Consider the following 19087-nt stretch of genomic DNA (forward strand, 5'->3'; position numbering starts at 1 on the left):
AATATTATGCTACGCGTCTCATATTTCTTTTTTTTTAATTTATTCCTAATCTTCCAAAGCCATATTGCTATAAAAGTTTCACATATTCCAAATTGACATGCTCAAGCATGATGGAGTGCAACCTTTTTTGTATATTGGCTTCTGTAAAATCACTGCAGGAGCAAACAGGATAGAGGAGCTGGTTTACATACAGTAAATAGATGCAGAATAGGCAGATATATGTAGAATGTAAGACCGCAAGGGCAGGGTCCTCTTCCCTCTGTACTAGTCTGTCATTGTTAGTTTTGTTTACTGTAAGTGATATTTGTATTTTGACATAACCCCTTCTCATGTACAGCACCATGGAATCAATGGTGCTATATAAATTAATAATAATAATAATAATAATATAGATGTCAGTGACTAATCCAATTAGTAGTGTGTATGTCTAAATTATGGGACATGTATGTAATTAAAGGGAACCTGTCACTCTTCCCCCCCAAAAAAAAATCGAAGGTGAGCTAAGCCTACCAGCATCAGGGGCTTATCTACAGCATTCTGGAATGCTGTAGATTATCCCCCGATGTATCCTGAAAGGTGAGAAAAAGATTATACTCACCCAGGGGCGGTCCCGGTACGATGGGCGTCGCGGTCCGGGGCCTCCCATCTTCTTACGATGACGTCCTCTTCTTGTCTTCACGCTGCAGCTCCGGCGTACTTTGCCTGCTCTGTTGAGGGAGGAACAAAGTACTGCAGTGCGCAGGCGCCGGGAAAGGTCAGAGAGGCCCGGTGCACTGCAGTATTTTGCTCTGCCCTCAACAGGGCAGACAAAGTACGCCTGCGCCGGAGCTGCAGCGTGAAGACAAGAAGAGGACGTCATCTGATGAAGATAGGAGGCCCTGGACCGGACCACGACACCTATCGGACCGGACCGCAGCGGAACCACCCCAGGGTGAGTATAATCTAATCTCTTTTTCTCATCTTTTAGGATACATCGGGGGCTTATCTAAAGCATTCCAGAATGCTGTAGATAAGCCCCTGATGCCGGTGGGCTTAGCTCGTCTTCGATTTTGGGGGTCAAAGGTTCCCTTTAATAAAAGATTCTTTTTTGGGAAAAAAAATGGCTTGGGAGCAATTTTCAGAACCGACAGAGGGAAAGCCAGCGCCTGGGGGCCGATATTAATAACTTAGGAAGGGATCATGGATATTGTGCGCCCCCCCCCCCCCCCCTTCCAGCTGAAACATCAGCTCCCAGCCGCCCCGGAGAAAATCTCTAAGATGGCACTTATTCTTATTCTAATTCTGGCACTTAGCCTTGCACATCCCACTTGTCCTGTAACGGTGGCAAGTGGGGTTGATGTCACCTTTGCATTGTAGGGTGACATCAAGCCCATGGCTTAGTAGTGGAGAGGTGTCAATAAGACGCCTATTCATCACTAATTCTATAGTTGTTACCTTATTCTGGCTGTGTCTTTATTTAGCATGTATTTTAATGAAATAAAACACAACACAATTTTCCCATTTTATTATTACTCCTAATCCATGCGACGCCCTCTATCTCCTGTAATAAAAATAACAAACCAACAATATACCATACCTGTCCCACACAGTAATCCATATCTGGGGAATATACAGTTTTCAACCAGGACGGTGCCAAGATGCGACCGTCCTGGCTGAAAACTACTGGTGAATGAGGAGCTGCCAAGAGCGGAGCTTCAGCGACTAGCGGTGACGTCACTGACGCTGCGCTCCCTCTCAGCCTGACCTATGCTGAACTCTGGAGCATGGGAAAATGCCAGTTCATTTTCCCACACTCCAGAGTTCAGTGCAGGTCAGGCTGTGAGGGAGCGCAACTTCAGTGACGTCACTGAAGCTCCGCTCTCAGCAGCTCATTCACCAGTGGATTTCAGCTGGGCGGTCACATCTTGGCATCGTCCTGGTTGCAAACTGTATATTCCCCAGATATGGATTACTGCATGGGACACAACGACGGACAGGTATGAGTATATTGTTGGTTGGTTTATTTTACTTTTATTGCAGGAGATCGAGGGCGTCGGTGAATTGTGTGGCAGTAAGTATGGTTTAATTTAGAATATTAAAGGAATCTGTGTCTTTATTTCAATTAAAGGATTTTTTACTGGATGTCTGTTTTGTTAACAATTTGACTATGGGGTTAGTAATGGGGGCGTCTTATTGACGCCTCTCTATTACTAATCTCGGGGCTTGATGTCACAAAGGTGACATCAACTTCCACATCTATTACCCCACTTGCCACCGCTATAGGGCAGGTGGGAGGCTAATTGCCAGAATTGGCACATCTTAGAGATGCACCTTTTCTGGGGCAGCTGAGTGCTGATGTGTTTGTCCGGGAGGGCCAATATCCATGGTCCCTTCCTAGGCTATTAATATCAGCCCGCAGCTGTCTGCATAGCCTTTGGTTATTAACTCCTTCATGACTGGAGCTTTTTTTCTTACTCTGTCGCCTCATTGGGGGACACAGGACCATGGGTGTTATGCTGCTGTCCACTAGGAGGCGACACTATGCATAATCTGAAAAAGATTAACTGTGGCTCCTCCTGTGCAGTATACACCCCTGGACGGCATCAGCCTTCTCCAGTTTTTGCTTAGTGTCGCAAAGGAGGCACACCTAAAGATTTTTACTCCGTTTCCCGCTTTCCGACGGGATTACAGATGAAGAAAAGAGGGTCTCCTGTGAGACTGCCGGCATGGCTCCTTCCTCGGCCCCCTATTATGGGGTGCCCAGTTGAAGTTGAGATGGCTATTCCCCATGCTGCTCCTTCCCCAGCCCCTCGGGTGTTGGTTCGAAGTCGAGACCCCCCTCCTTCCCCAATTCCTTTTGGTTTCTGGGTTGAGGTCGAGGCGAGGATAAAGGCCCCTGAAGGTGTGACAATGGCACCCTCCCTAATCCCCCTCTGGGGGTATTAGGTTGAGACACCTCAGGTAGGGCCTGTACAGGCAGCATCCTACAGCTCCCAGCAATGGGCCAGCATACTGCGCCTGCATCCAGGGACCCCAGCCCAGCTGCGGGCTCCTGTTGGGGCCGGGGGGAGTGCAGGCAGGCATGGCACATACAGACACAGGGCTCCCAGCGTCCCTGTCTCTGCGGCAGCACCAGCTCTCTACTGCCTCAGGGGGACCCCTCACCGGGCTTCCGCTTATAGCCCACCGCCATCCTGCCTTCAAATCCGGAGGGGTCCGGTTCAGATCCGACCCCCTCCCGGACTTTCGCGCCGGCCTGGAGCCCTTCTGGGCCTCAGGCATCTAATTTAGGCCCCGGCTTCGGCCTAGCTGAAGCAGCAGCCTCCTCTCCGCCCCCGGCCCGCCCCCCGGATGACAAATATGACACTCTACAGTGTCATACAAGGGGCGGATCGAGACAGAAAGGGCGGGTTTTTGATAGCCTTGCCGCCTTTTTCCAGCTCTCCGCCCCCTTCTCCTCCTCTCTCCTCTGTCTCTGCAGCCATTTTCGGCTGCAGATTAACCCTGCATATCCCGGTCTGCAGGACCAGGCAGCCAGTCTCCGGGGGGCACAGGACTGTGGATCTTCGGCGCTGGACCTCGGGGCACACTGGTGGGGTAAGATCACAGCTGGGTTATTTTTAATCAGCTGTGAATCCATATTACCTATAAGACTCCCCTGTAGGTTCTCTACCTCTGTAAGGTCCATCTGCTGGCACAGGGCTCAAGGTCCAAGAGAACCAGGCAGATCTGCTATTATGCATTCTGCACAGCCTGCGGGACCGCTCTCTCCAGTAGTAGCTCGTACCCGCATTGCCAGAACTGTATATAACCTAATGTGTCACTCGGTGTCTAATGCCACGCCGGAATGGGCTACTCAGTTCTCGCAATCTATGATGCAGTCTATAGATAACCTAACTTCCACATTGCTTCAGGCTCTGCAGGGTCATGCCCCGGCTATGACCGTTACCCAACAACGGGAGAGCTTGACTCAGGAACCAGATGACCCTGGCACATCCACGTCTAGGTCAGGACGCAAGCGGATCCATAGATCAAGTCCATCTGCGTCACCCCATAGCACACGGTCATCCCCCTCTAGGGAGAGACACCGTAGCTCCAGGTCATCTAGACCGTCCCGTTCCAGGGACAGACGATGCAGATCTCCGCAATCACCAACCGGAGAAGGCCTTCTCCCCAGCCCACCCAGCAGGGGACGCCTCAGTGAGATCCCAATCCCTCCTAACAATACAGCGCTAGTTGAGGACATAATATCTCAGTGATACACAGGATTCGGAAGGTATCTGCGACTCTGACTCAGACAGAGAAACGGAGGGGTCCCTGATCCCAATCCCTCCTAGCAATACAGCGCTAGTTGAGGACATAATATCATCCATCTATCGGGTGCTGGACATTTCTGATCCACCACCAGAGGTCCCAGAACATAAGATTTTCTTTGAAGGACCTCTGAAGCCGCCTAAGGTTTTCTCGAACCACCCAGAGTTTAAGGCGATCCTTAAAAAAACAGCTCTACAGCCTGAGAAAAAATTCGCTAATCGCAAATATCTGGGGGCGAGGTACCCCTTCCCACAGAAGGAGGAATGGACAGATCCACCTGAGGTGGATTAAATGTCTCCAGGCTAGCAGCACAGACCCTGCTTTTCACTGCCAGATAGCTCAACCCTCAGGGACGCAGCAGACCGGCAGGTAGAACGCATGGCTCGTTCAATTTTCGAGGCAGCAGGGGCATCCATGGCTCCCGCGTTCGCCTCAGCTTGGGCTGCCAAGGCCATCCTGACCTGGGCAAAGAATTTACAAGCCTTCCAAGCATCCGCTCCTGAACTGTCGGACCAAGCGGTTCAAAATGCAGTTGTAGCAGATTATATGCTCCATGCAGCTCTGGTTTCAGCAAGGGGAGTCGCGGGGATAGCATCAAACGCCATCACGATTCGGCGTATCCTCTGGCTGCGGGAATGGCAAGCGGACGCAGCCTCAAAGGAGTCCCTCACGCACCTCCCCTACCTCAGTGGGAGTCTTTTCGGTGAACAGTTGGACACTATGATATCCAACGCCACAGGGGGTAAGAGTACTTCTCTTCCCCAACTGAAACCTAAACGCACTTACAAGAAGCGTAACCAAACTCGATTCCGATCCTTTCGGAATTCCTCCGGCTGGTCCGTCTCACGTCCGGTACAAAATCGTATCCGTTCCCCACGCAGGGATAACTCACGATCGACGCAAAGATCGGACAAGACCTGGCAGTCAAAAGCAGGCCAGTCTAAGCCCAGAGGAGGAAAATCCCAGACTTCTCCTCCTCATGACTCACGGACTCCGGATAACACCACACCAGTAGGCGGCCGACTTTTGTAAAACCGCCAGCCAAGGCTCGAGCCTACCACCAAGCGGTCTCCTCGCTTTGTTAATCAGGAGTCATAGTACCGGTACCCACGTCCGACCGCTTCCGAGGGTTCTACTCCAATCTGTTCGTAGTTCCCAAGAAAGGAGGCAGCGTACGGCCCATACTAGACCTAAAACAGCTCAACAAGTATGTACGGGTCCGTCACTTCCGCATGGAGTCCCTTCGGTTCATCTTGCGTCCATGGAGAAGGGAGAATATCTCCCCTTCATAGACATACGTGCATATACCCATTGCACCTGCCCATCAGAGGTTTCTCAGGTTCGCAATAGGCCAGGACCTCTACCAATTCGTGGCTCTCCCCTTTGGACTCGCCACGGCTCCCAGAGTCTTCATCAAGGTCATGGCAGCAACCATGGACGTCCTGCATTCCAGAGGCATAGTAGTCGTTCCATACCTGGACGACCTAGTCATCAAGGCTCCCACCTTTCAAGGAATGCGAGCTCAGCGTCTCAATCACAACCGATACTCTCAGTTGCATGGGCTGGTTAATCAACCTACAAAGTCATCACCAACCCCGAGTCAGTCCCTGACTTTCCTGGGAATGTTATTCAACACTTCCAGGGGTCTAGTGCTCCTTCCCAAGGACAAGGCACTGGCCCTCCGACTAGCAGATGAAGAAAAGAGGGTCTCTTGTGAGACTCCCGGCATGGCTCCTTCCTCGGCCCCCTATTATGGGGTGCCCAGTTGAAGTTGAGATGGCTATTCCCCATGCTGCTCCTTCCCCAGTCCCTCGGGTGCTGGTTCCAAGTCGAGACTCCCTTCCCCAATTCCTTTTGGTTTCTGGGTTGAGGTCGAGGCGAGGATAAAGGCCCCTGAAGGTGACAATAGCACCTTCCCTATCCCTCTCTGGGGGTATAGGTTGAGACACCTCAGGTAGGGCCTGTACAGGCAGCATCCTACACCTCCAAGCAATGGGCCAGCACACTGCGCCTGCATCCAGGGACCCCCGCTCAGCTGTGGGCTCCTGTTGGGCAAGTGGTCCTCAGCGGAAGCGTCCATGCCCATCAACATCCTGAAAATTCGTGCCATCCTTCTGGCATTGAGGGCTTTCCATCACTTACTGGCAGCCTCTTACATCAGGATACAGTCGGACAATACCACGACTGTGGCATATGTGACTCATCAAGGGGGGACCCGCAGTACCCAAGCGACGTGTGAAGTGTCATATGTCCTCCGCTGGGCGGAGGACACAGGGTCAGTCCTTCGGCGGTCCACGATCGGGTGTGGACAACTGGGAAGCAGACTTCCTCAGCCAACAAGGAATAGACTCGGGAGAGTGGTCTCTCCATCCCGAAATTTTTCAACAGATCTGTCTCCGCTGGGGGCCCCCGGATGTGGACCTAATGGCATCCCATTTCAATGCCAAGGTCTCCAACTTCATTGCCTGAACTCACGATCTGCGGTCGCTCGGAGCAGACGCTCTGGTTCAGGACTGGACTCTGTTCCAGCTTCTGTATATTTTTTTCACCTCTCCCCCTGATATCCAGAGGGTGAGGAAGATCAAACAAGAGGGAGTTTCAACTATCCTCATTGCACCGGACTGGCCCAGACGCACATGGTACGCCGACATCGTACAACTCACAGCAGACGGCCCCTGGCGTCTCCCCGACCGCCACGATCTTCTATCACAAGGGCCGTTCTACCACCAGAACTCTAGGGCTCTCAACTTGATGGCGTGGCCCTTGAGACCTGGGTTCTAACCCAGGCAGGGTTCTCGACAGAGGTCATTGCAACCATGATCAGAGCACGGAAATCAGCCTCTGCCAAGATGTATTACCGTACCTGGAAAGTTTTCTTTACCTGGTGCGAATCTCGTGGCCAGGTTCCACTCCCTTATTCCCTACCCAAAGTTCTTGGTTTTCTCCAAGCGGGTCTGGAGGCCAGTCTGTCATTGGGCTCGCCTGAAGCCAGGTGTCAGCCCTCTCAGTGCTTTTTCCAAAAGCGCATTGCTACCAAGCCGCAAGTAAGGCCTTTTCCTTCAGGGGGTTCCCTGATTGGTTCCCCCCTACAGACGACCACTAGAAACGTGGGACCTCATCCTGGTCCTGACAGCATTGCAGGAACCACCCTTCGAACCCCTTAAGGAGGTCCCGCTCCGCCTTCTTTCCCAGAAAGTGTTTTTTTTCCTGGTGGCACTCACCTCGCTACGCAAGGTGTCTGAACCGACAGCACTCTCATGCAGACGGCCTTTCCTGGCTTGTCACCAGGCCAAGGTAGTTCTTCGTACGGTCCCATCCTTCCTTCCGAAGGTTGTCAGACTTCCACCTCCATGAGGAAATTTCACTACCATCCCTTTGTCCGGTTCCGGTTCATAGAGTGGAGAAGGCTCTGCATACGCTTGACCTTGTCAGGCCTTTGCGTATATACGTGTCTAGGACTGCGTCCTTCCGGAGGTCTGATTCTCCTTTCCTCCTTCCGGAAGGCGGCCACAAGGGTAGGCCAGCTTCCAAAAGCTACTCTTGCCAGGTGGATCAAATCCACCATACAAGAGGCGTACCGCCTTAAGAATCCTCCTCTTCCAGCCGGTATTACGGCACACTCTACACGGGCGGTAGATGCCTCCTGGGCCATTCGGCACCAGGCTTCGGCACAGGCTTCGGCACAACAAGTGTGTAAGGCGGCCACTTGGACTAGCTTACACACATTTACTAAACACTACAGGGTTCATACCCAGTCCTCAGCGAGCCTGGGTAGATGTGTCCTGCAGGCGGCGGTGCCCTAAGTGTACGGGCCTGTCTGCACAATATTCGTCCATTGCTTCCCACCCAGGGACTGCTTTAGGACGTCCCATGGTCCTGTGTCCCCCAATGAGGCGACAGAGTAAAGGAGATTTTTGTGTACTCAACGTAAAATCTCTTTCTCTTAGCCTCTAATTGGGGGACACAGCTCCCACCCTGTTGCCCTTTCCGGGCTGTTGTAACTGTTGAGCTCTCATATTGTTTCCTGAGCTCGTACATAGTTGCCTTCTTACAGGCATAATTATGTTATTCATGTTACGTTCCTCCTACTGCTTTGGCACAAAACTGGAGAAGGCTGATGCCGTCCAGGGGTGTATACTGCACAGGAGGAGCCACAGTTAATCTTTTTCAGATTATGCATAGTGTCGCCTCCTAGTGGACAGCAGCATAACACCCATGGTCCTGTGTCCCCCAATTAGAGGCTAAGAGAAAGATTTTACGGTGAGTACACAAAAATCTTTTTTCCGCTCCCCTCCTTCACAGAGCCATAACTTTTTTTTTTTTTTTTTTTTTCTGTCAATATGGCCATGTGAGAGCTTTTTTTTTTTTTTTTTTTTTTTTTTTTTGCGGGACGAGTTGTAATTTTGAACAACACCAGCATGTCATATGCTCGAAAATGGGGGGAAAAAATTCCGAGTGCGGTGAAATTGCAAAAATTGTGCAATCCTACACTTGTTTTTTGTTTTGGCTTTTTTGCCAAGTTCACTAAATGCTAAAACTGACCTGCCAATATGATTCTCCAGGTCATTACGAGTTCATAAACATAAGTGTGAATGACCTCGGGGAGATCAAAACATCCAACACCGCGGAGACACCATCACGTGTTTCTCAACGCAGTTTTCCAGAACACTGCCCCCATCCCTTAGGGGAAATATGCTTGCGTTGAGAAACACGTGATGGTGTCTCCGCAGCTTTTCTGCATGCATTACGAGTTCATAGACACCATACTTGTCTAGGTTCTTATTTTATAGAAGTGGTGGAAAAAGAAAAGTTCCAAAATTTGCTAGAAAAAAAAATTGTGCAATTTTCCGAGACCTGTAGCGTCTCCATTTTTCGTGATCTTGGGTCGGGTGGGGGCTTTTTTTTTTTGTGCTGAGCTGATGTTTTTAATGATGCCATACTTGTGCAGATACATTCTTTTGATTACCCGTTATTGCATTTTAATTCAATGTCACAGCAACCAAAAAAACGTAATTCTGTTTTTTTTTTTTTTACATTGATCATGCGATTCTAAATGCGGCGATACCAAATATGTCTGTTTTCTCTGATCGCCCATGACGGCACCACGGAGAGAGGGGATCCGCCCACCAAGGACAGGAAACCTACGGATAAAAAAGGCGGTACCACTCTCCTGCATCAGTTGGTTTCCTGTCCTTGATGGGAGACCTACGGACTTACCAGTTCGACGTTGGAATTCCGGGGCCATCCAGTCCGATTCAAGGCAGCTGGGGTCCCTCTGCCTCGGCTAGGGTGGTGACCCGAAGCGCCACCGCTGGGAGCCAGGGGCGACAGGGTGTGCGGGGGAGGTGACAAGGAATCGCGGTCACCTCCCCAGGTAAGATGCAGCAGCAGCAACAATCCAGGGGGGTCCCTCTGTGGTTGCGGGAGGTGTAGCGCGACCCTCCCTGAACAGGCATGAGTCTGCACGCTGCACCGCCATCGGGCGTGCAGAGGAACGCGCTACAAGGGCTGCATAGGACCGGGGGCGCCGGTCAGCAGCGCCATAAATGCTTCCCGGGCGCCATCTTGAAAGTCGGCGCATGCCCGGGATCCAGCTGGTCTCGCGGGAGCTTGAGCGGCGCGGTCTGCACAGGCGCTGAGGGGCGCCGCTCGGGCGCTGGGCGCGCGCCGCTCGTGCGGCGCGGTCTGCGCAGGCGCTGAAGGACGACGCTCGAGCGCCGGGCGCGGTCTGCGCAGGCGCTGACGGGGCACCGCTCGGGCGCTAGGAGCAATCTGCGCGGGCGCCGGCGGTGAGCGCCGAGCTAATAGACGGCGTTCGGCGCTCCTCCCCGTGGACTGCGCAGAAGCGGCGGGGGAGTTTAAATATAGGAATCCACATCCTCCCAGTGGCTCTGCTGTAATAAGCAAAAGAGCCTCATGAGTAGTAGTGCCGCAGCGTCAGCTCAGCATACGCAGACCAGCAGCAGTATGAGCGACCCGACATCACCTCAGCCCGAGTCACCTCCACCTGTAGCATCGCCTCCGCAGCAGCAAAAAAGGCGACAGCAGAAAGGGCACCAGGACACCAGCAAAGAACGCCAAAGGTCCCAGCACAGTAAGGAGTCCAGTACGGCGTCGGGGAAGAAGCCAGAGGCAGACAATCCCCAACCGGTATTTATGGGTCCTGGAGGTGGTAAGTGGATCTTCGTGAATGTCAGAGACAGTAAGATTGTTATTTGTCTCTTATAGGGGAGGAAAAGCGTATGTAAAACTAAGCACAAAAGTTGCGCCATCTGTAGAGAGGATCTTCCACCTACATGGGATAAGAGACTATGCAATACTTGCATTCAGCAAACTTTATCCGAAAACCTTCCTGGGTTTGCAACAGACCTTAAGAGCCTGATTAAAGAACAAGTAGAGGACACCTTCAGATCACTAAAGTGGAAAAAAAAGGAGAAAAACCAGACTCAGGTCCCCATCTCCCGTCTCAAAATCAGGAAGTGATAGTGAGAATTCAGTGTCCTTCAACTCCTCCACCTCATCTTCATCATCTACTTCGTCCTCGGGGGGACATAACTGTTTCCCTCTAGAGGATACTGATGGCCTCATAAAAGCCGTGAGAAGTACCATGGGTCTGGTAGACTCCCACCCTAAAAAATCGGTACAAGACATAATGTTTGGGGGCCTGGAACAAAAAAAGAGAAGAGCTTTCCCTCTTAACGAAGCAATAGCAGCCTTAATTAAGAAGGAATGGAAGAAGCCTATGAAAAAGACTCTTCTAACGCCTAAAAGAAAATACCCCTTTGAGGAGGAATCCTGCTCCTTTTGGGAGAAGGCCTCCAAATTAGATGTAGCAATCGCTAAGGCCTCAAAAAAATTTTCCCTCCCGTTCGAAGACATGGGGGTCCTAAAAGACCCCATGGACAAAAAGGCAGACGCCTTTCTCAAAGGTACCTGGGAGGCAGCGGGAGGAGGCCTGAAGCCGGCGGTAGTGGCAGCATGTACTTCACGCTCCCTGATGATTTGGCTGAACCAACTAGAGGGCCAATTAAAGGGGAAAACTTCCCGGGACTCAATGCTAGACACACTACCTGTAATGAGAGGGGCCGCGGCTTTCCTAGCTGATGCCTCGGCTGACTCAGGCTATCCGCCAGAGCAGCAGGGTTTGCTAATGCGGCCAGGCGCGCCCTCTGGCTTAAGAATTGGCCAGGCGACCTACAGACGAAAACAAAACTGTGCACTATCCCCTGTGAAGGAGAATTTCTGTTCAGTTCCACCCTGGATGACATCTTGGAAAAAGCGGGGGAAAAGAAAAAATCCTTCCCTCCTCTGGGTCTCCCCTCTTATAGGAAGCCCTTTCGGAACAAGAGGTTTTTCCGTAAGAACACGGGGAGAAACCAGGGGAAATGGGAAGATAAAAAGAACAAAAATAAGGGGTTTATCTTTAATAAAAACCTCAATGACAACAAAAAACCTTCACAATGAAGGTTCGCCCCAGGTGGGGGGAAGGTGATCTCTCTTTCTCCCAGCCTGGGAAAAGATTACCTCAAGTCGATGGATACTAAACATCATAGAGTCGGGACTGAGATTAACATTCAAGAGGTACCCCCCGTCCCTCTTTCAAGATAACAACACCCACAAGAACCTCGGCAGAGGAGCAGTTGACGTTAGAAAACGAGGTTGTCGGGTTAGTGAAAAAAGGAGTACTCCTGGAAGTCCCCCCTCAGGAAAGAGGGCAAGGGTACTATTCCCCTCTTTTCCTGAGGAAGAAGCCAGATGGTTCCTTCAGGACCATTATCAATTTAAAGAACCTAAACAACTACCTAGAGGTTCAAGCATTCAAGATGGCAACAGTAAAATCATCTATCAAGATGCTATTTCCTCAATGCTTCATGGTGGTCCTGGACCTAAAGGACGCATATTATCACGTCCCAATACACAAGGACCACCAAAAATTCCTCAGACTGGCAGTCCACATCCAGGGAGTCCTAAGTCACTTCCAGTTCTCAGCTCTACCATTTGGCTTAGCAATCGCCCCGAGAGTTTTCACAAAGTTGGTGGCGGAGGTAATGGCGCACCTCAGGGAAGAAAATACCCTGATCGTACCATATCTGGACGACTTCCTGGTGATAGGCTCCTCCCCGCAACATTGCAAGAGCCAACTAGACCTAGTGATTCATTCTCTAAAAAATCTAGGTTGGCTAATAAACCTAGAGAAATCCAGACTGGTGCCTTCTCAGGTTCAGGAGTACCTAGGTCTCACTCTAGACTGCAAACAAATGGAATGTCGGCTCCCAGAGAGCAAAATACAAAAAATAAAAAGTTTAGCGTTAAGAGTACAATCTCTTCCATCCATAACACTCCGTCAGGGCATGTCCCTATTAGGCTCTATGACCTCTTGCATCCCGGCGGTCCAGTGGGCCCAACTACATTCAAGAGATCTCCAATGGCAACTACTGTCAGAGCAAAACCTTCTAGGAGAACATTTAGACGAGCGGTTAACATTGTCTCCTCGCACCAATCACTCCCTGACTTGGTGGACATTGCAGAAAAATCTTTCCCAGGGAGTCCCATGGGTAATTCCGATCTCGAAGGTCCTAACTACGGACGCAAGCCCCTCAGGGTGGGGGGCTCATCTGGGCGACCTAGTAGCCCAGGGCATTTGGTCTCCGTCCCTTGCAAACAATTCCTCCAATATGAAGGAACTCCTGGCAGTGAAATTTGCCCTTCAGGAATTTCTGGGAGTCCTTCAATCTCACCATGTAAGGGTGATGTCGGACAATCAAGTAGTAGTATCCTACCTAAATCATCAAGGGGGTACCCGTTCCAAAAATCTAATGGAAGTGACCAGCTCAATCCTTCAGATAGCCGAGAGCAACCTTCTATCCCTGACAAGCCTACACATAAAGGGGGTAGACAATTACAAGGCAGACTTTCTAAGTCGTTCCAGCCTAAAACAGGGGGAATGGGAACTAAATCCAGTGATATTCACTCAGATCACAAAAAAATGGGGGGTTCCCAAAATAGATCTCTTCGTGAGCCATTTAAACAAAAAAGTAGCCTCCTTCTGCTCCCTATCTCCCTTGGGGAACCCAGTAGCTGTGGACGCTTTCCTGATTTCTTGGGGTCACCACCTGGTCTATGCCTTTCCTCCTCTCATCCTGATTCCAGCAGTGCTGAGGAAGATTCGGGAGGACGGGGCACTGGTCATCTTAATTGCCCCGTTCTGGCCGAAGAGACCTTGGTTCTCATGGATGAGGAAAATGTCAATATCCGACCCGTGGGTATTACCAGACCTTCAGGATCTGTTGTCGCAGGGCCCGGTTTGTCATCCGCAAGTCAAGAACTTGCACTTGACAGCCTGGCTCTTGAGAGGAAGATATTAGAAAACAGAGGGTTCTCTTCAGGTGTAATCTCAACTCTGTTAAAAAGTAGGAAGCCGGTTACAACAAGACAGTACGGCAAAATATGGGAAAAGTTTTTATCTTCTTCAGGTGCAAAAATAGGGAAAGAGATTCCCCTTAATTCCATATTAGAGTTCCTACAAAAAGGTTTGGAGATGGGTTTAGCCACCAGTACCCTAAAAGTTCATGTGGCAGCATTGGGAGCATTATTCCATTTTGACTTAGCTTCAAATAGGTGGGTCTCTAGGTTCATCAGAGCAGCAGGAAGATCGAGGCCTCTGCCAGTGAAAGTGGTTCCACAATGGGACTTAAACTTGGTCCTTAAAGCCCTGACTAGTCCACCATTTGAACCATTACACAAAACTTCAATAAAAAACTTGTCTCTCAAAACCGCTCTTAGTCGCCCTCACTTCTGCCCGTAGGGTCAGCGACTTGCAGGCTCTATCAGTTAATGCCCCCTACACACAAATTTTAGAGGATAGGGTCATTTTAAAAACAGACCCAGCATATCTCCCGAAAGTGGCTTCAGAATTTCACAGGTCTCAAGAGATATCTCTCCCCTCCTTCTTTCCCAACCCTACAAATAAGGAGGAACAAACATTACATACTCTGGATGTAAGAAGGTGTCTCTTACAATACCTAGAAGCCACTAGAGAGAGTAGGGAGGATTCCTCTCTGTTTGTGTGTTTCCAGGGTCCCCGGAAGGGGAAAAAAGCTTCTAAGGCCACCATAGCAAGATGGATCACGGACGCCATCAGTCTTTCATACTCGGCAAGTGGGATGTCCGTTCCCGGGGAGGTTAAGGCTCACTCGACAAGGGCAGTGGCGACTTCCTGGGCGGAGAAGGCCGGAGCTTCTATAGACCAGATATGTAGAGCTGCTACCTGGTCCTCACCATCCACATTCTATAGGCACTATAGATTGGACCTAATCTCTTCCTCAGATCTTACCTTCGGTAAAAGGGTTCTGGAAGCAGTGGTCCCTCCCTGAATGTACTATCTATGCAATTCTCTCCGTGTTGCCGTCATGGGCGATCAGAGAAAAATATAGTTCTTACCGATAACGGTATTTCTCTGAGCCCATGACGGCACCCGTACATTCCCTCCCTTCACTTATGGGTGTGCACATTTAAAAAGTGCCATAGTCTATTTATAGTCTACTTTTAGTTAAAGTCACGCGGTATCTTATTAGGCTAAAGAGTTAAAAATTACAAATGCCTTAGTAGTCTCCCATCATTCTCTATGTAAACAAACTGATGCAGGAGAGTGGTACCGCCTTTTTTATCCGTAGGTTTCCTGTCCTTGGTGGGCGGATCCCCTCTCTCCGTGGTGCCGTCATGGGCTCAGAGAAATACCGTTATCGGTAAGAACTATATTTTTTGATTCTGTCTTTCTTGTTTTTATTTTGAAAGGGGGATGATTTGAAAAAAAAAATAAAAATATATATATATATTTATTTTTTTTTACTTTTAGCATGCTTCAATATCCTCTATGGGAGGCTAGAAGCTGCCATAACTTGATTGGCTCTGCTACATAGAGGCGATGGTCAGATCGCCCCCATGTAGCAGAATTACTGCATTGCTATGCGCACCGACCACAGGGTGGCGCTCATTGCAATCGGGCATCAACAACCATAGAGGTCTCCAGGAGACCTCTGGTTGTCATGCTGTTGCACCGCTGAGCCCCGTGACGGGGGTCAGCGGTGCACGTATTTCCTTCCGGCCCCATGGCCGGAAGCGCGCGTTAACTGCTGCTGTCAGTTTGACAGTGGCATTTAACTAGTTATAGGTGCGGGCAGATCGCGATTCCGCCTATTGCGGGCACATGTCAGCTGTTGAGTCAAGATGGCTGCTATCTGACTCTCATTTTAAGGGCATAAAAATTAAGTTTGAAATTGGTAAAAGTTTTGCTAATATGTGATATTTTTTTCACAAATTTACATGCAAAATATTGACCTACATTTTCCACTGCCATAACTTACAATTTGTCCTTGTCAGTAAGGTGAAAACAGGCTTCAGTTGAAAGGGTTAAACGTGATTATATAAAGTTACTTTTAACTACTATCTGGTCTATATTCACACTCGCTTCTGCGCTCCCTCAGTATCTACTGCAAAGATGAGTGGGCAAAGATTGCTAATGCTAGATGTCACGCTGATAGACTCCTACCCAAAAAAAGACTGAATGTTTTCATAAATTCAAAGAGTACTTCGAGAAAGTATTATTTTAAGCCCTTAATGCCGCTTGGTATATAATGTGTCATGAGAACGTGTCAGTTTATACATCATGATTTACTATACCCTTCATGTCTTTGTGAAAACTGTGACCGCTCTTCTGACAACGCTCATTTCTGACTGGCATGGCGGCAGATTGCTATACTTGGTCAGTTAATGACTGACTGCAGCATGTAATCACTGGAAAGTGCTGAAATATCAGCACTGCCTGGCAATATCACCCCTGGGAGCTCGGCTCCGCTGAAAGCTGAGCTCCTGTAGTAAGTCAGGGCCGATGGTCATGCGAGGCTGCGGGCCCTGGGCTTTAAAAAAAAAAAAAGATAAAAATGCGGTAATGCTGTAATTGTACTAACCAAAGAATAGAGCTACCTCTATGCCAGACGGCATAAAAATTCTGCCTCCCAAAGAAATCAGATTAGAAAGCGTTTAAAAAAAAACAAAAAAAACAATGTGCCCCCAAAAATGGCACCAATAAATACTTGTCCCACAAAAGATAAGCCCTCACATCTCTCTCGCAGAAATAGAGAAAGATTATAGCTTGCAAAATATATAGCCATGTAAAAACTTTTTTTTATTTTTTTTTTACACTTTTTGTAACAGCAGACAAACGAAAACAAAAAAACTATATAAATCTGGTATTGCTGCAATTGCACTGGCCTGAAGAACAGGGTAAAAAAATAAATCCTTGAGTGCTTACACCAGGGTTTCCATGTAAATCTCTGAAATGCGTGATACAGACGGAACCATTGACAGAAGATTCCCTATAATGAGGCGGATGGAGGCTCTGTGGACACGTCTATTCTATGATAAGGCGGTGTCAGTCTTCAGTGGTGCATAAAAGCGTTACTGACCATAGAGTTGTGCACCTCTGAAACAGGAGACACTTCTGAATAGAGCCCATAGTAACTTCGCCTGCCTCATAATGAATGGAACCGTTGGGGTTTCATGTGAATCACATATCTCAGAAATGTGTAGATGTAAACCCCAATGGGAGTGCTCAGCATACCGCACAGGATAAATGTGAACCAAGCCAAACAAAGTGCAGAGTAACAGCTGCCTCATTTGTGAATGGATCCATCAGGGATTTTGTCCGAATCATCATGTATTTTGTAGATTGAGATGGAAACCGATGTAAGTGCTTAGCTTAGAGCAGAGAATAAATGTGAACTGATCAAAGATGTTCTGTACCCCAAAATACCACCAATAAAAACACAAAATAAACTTCAACCCACAAAAAACAAGTCCCCTCTCGGATCCATCATCTGTTAATGGAATTATAGGGGGCTTCCTAAATCCAAATGCCCCCTCCTCCTGAGCCCCACAGTGTGCCTAAACCACACTTGCCATCAACATGTTTGGCATTACTGTAGCGAGGAGTGCCCATTTAATTAAGGCTACGTTCACATTTGCGGTCAGCGCCGCAGCGTCGGGCGCCGCAGCGGCGCCGCATGCGTCATGCGCCCCTATACTTAACATGGGGGCGCATGGACATGCGTTGTGCTGCGTTTTGCGCCGCATGGCCGCAAGCGTTGGACGCAAGAAACGCTTCAAGTTGCATTTTTTTTGCGTCCAACTTTCGGCCAAAAAGGACGCATGCGGCGCAAAACGCAGCGTTTTAGCGTGCGTTTTGCCGCGTTTTCGTTTGCGTTGTGCGCTGCGGCGCCGACGCTGCGGCGCACAACGCAAATGTAAACGTAGCCTTACCTGTCCTTGTGTCCAAAAGCACAATGTACGGGCACTACAGTGGCAGATTTGCATTTTCACTTCCCAACATCCATTCCTGCTCATTTCTGGAAAACGTCCCCGGAGTCGATATAGTCGCTACACTTGTAGATAAATACTCACTAGTCTCCGCAGCAGAAAATACATCAATAGAATGTATTGAACACAGTAAATCCACACGATTCAGTGAACACATGCAGATTTACATGCATTCAATAGAAAACAGCGTTTTGGACGCAACGAAAATACACTGCATCCGAAACGCTGCTAGTTCCAGATCGTGGGAACGTAGCCCAAGCTGTAGCTTCTAGGTTGTGAGGGATTAGTCGAGATCACTTTGCTAGCTGCCTATCCATACAGTACTTCTATGCTGACTTTCCTTTTTATTTGTTGTAACCAATATTGCAGTTGGATCCAAAAATGTGGAGTAAGATGAATTTTCTAAGTTCTTTAATGTAGCACACAAGTTGAATGTACAATTGCACTGTGTAAGCAAGTATCAGGAGAAAGGCAAAATATTTCCTCATGTCCTAGCTGAGGTCTATTGGAAACCAGTATGTATCTGTGAACTGTAGTTTTCCAGTGATAAGCTATTGAGCTTACAGTAAAGGAAGACCCTACTAACATCTTTGTATCTTTCTCCCCTTTATCCAATATAAAGGTCCGCTTTTTGTCTGATCTTGTGAACTGCCACGTCATCGCAGCCCCCTCTATGGTAGCAATGTTTGAAGCTTTTGTTGGGGTTACACAGGAGGAAGATGTACCTCAGGTAAGTGTGAGGCAGTGTAAAAAATGGCACTAAAGTAGATCAGTCCCAATGTGTTAGTGACTTCGATTTGCAGAATGCAGTCAGTGGTAGCTGGCCTGGAGCCCTGAGAACTGACCCGTATCTGACATCATCCGTGGTTTTTCTTTGGTTAGCTGACCACTTTCACTTATGCGTCGCACCACAACGATGATGTTGTGCCTGCCTGGCTAATTAACCCCTTAACGACCGCCGATACGCCTTTTAACGGCGGCCGCTAAGGGTACTTAAAAAGTGAATAGCGTCCCCCAGAGTCGGATTTTCTCTGGGGTCTCAGTTGCCGAGGGTAGCCGAGACCCCAGAGAACATGATTCGGGGTTTTTTTACCGACCCCCGGGTTGCAATCGCCGGTAATTAACCGTTTACCGGCGGTCGCAATAAAAAAAAAAACAACAAAAAACGCGATTTGCCATTTAATTTCTCTGTCCTCCGATGTGATCGCACATCGGAGGACAGAGAAATAGGGTCCCCGATGGCCCCCAATAGCCCCCCAATACTCACCTATCTCCCCCGGTGCTCCTCGTGGCTCCCGATGGGCGCCGCCATCTTTTTCCGGGGAAAAAATGGCGGGCGCAGTGCGCCCGCCGCCCGGCTCCCGGAAGATCTTTGGGGTCTCGACTGCCGGGGGTAGCAGAGACCCCAAAGAACATGATC

The 19087-nt window shown here is 49.2% G+C and overlaps 1 protein-coding gene across 1 annotated transcript in view; it reads left to right on the forward strand.

The window, feature by feature from the left end:
- Window positions 1–19087, forward strand: part of NCBP1 (nuclear cap binding protein subunit 1) — a 92697-nt gene that overhangs the window by 5722 nt on the left and 67888 nt on the right. Inside the window, exon 5 of the mRNA XM_077250716.1 lies at window positions 18290–18397. Coding sequence (XP_077106831.1) covers window positions 18290–18397 — 108 coding nt within the window. The remainder of the gene's footprint in view (window positions 1–18289; window positions 18398–19087) is intronic.

The sequence above is a fragment of the Ranitomeya variabilis genome, chromosome 1 (assembly GCF_051348905.1).
Source record: "Ranitomeya variabilis isolate aRanVar5 chromosome 1, aRanVar5.hap1, whole genome shotgun sequence".
Taxonomy (NCBI): domain Eukaryota; kingdom Metazoa; phylum Chordata; class Amphibia; order Anura; family Dendrobatidae; genus Ranitomeya; species Ranitomeya variabilis.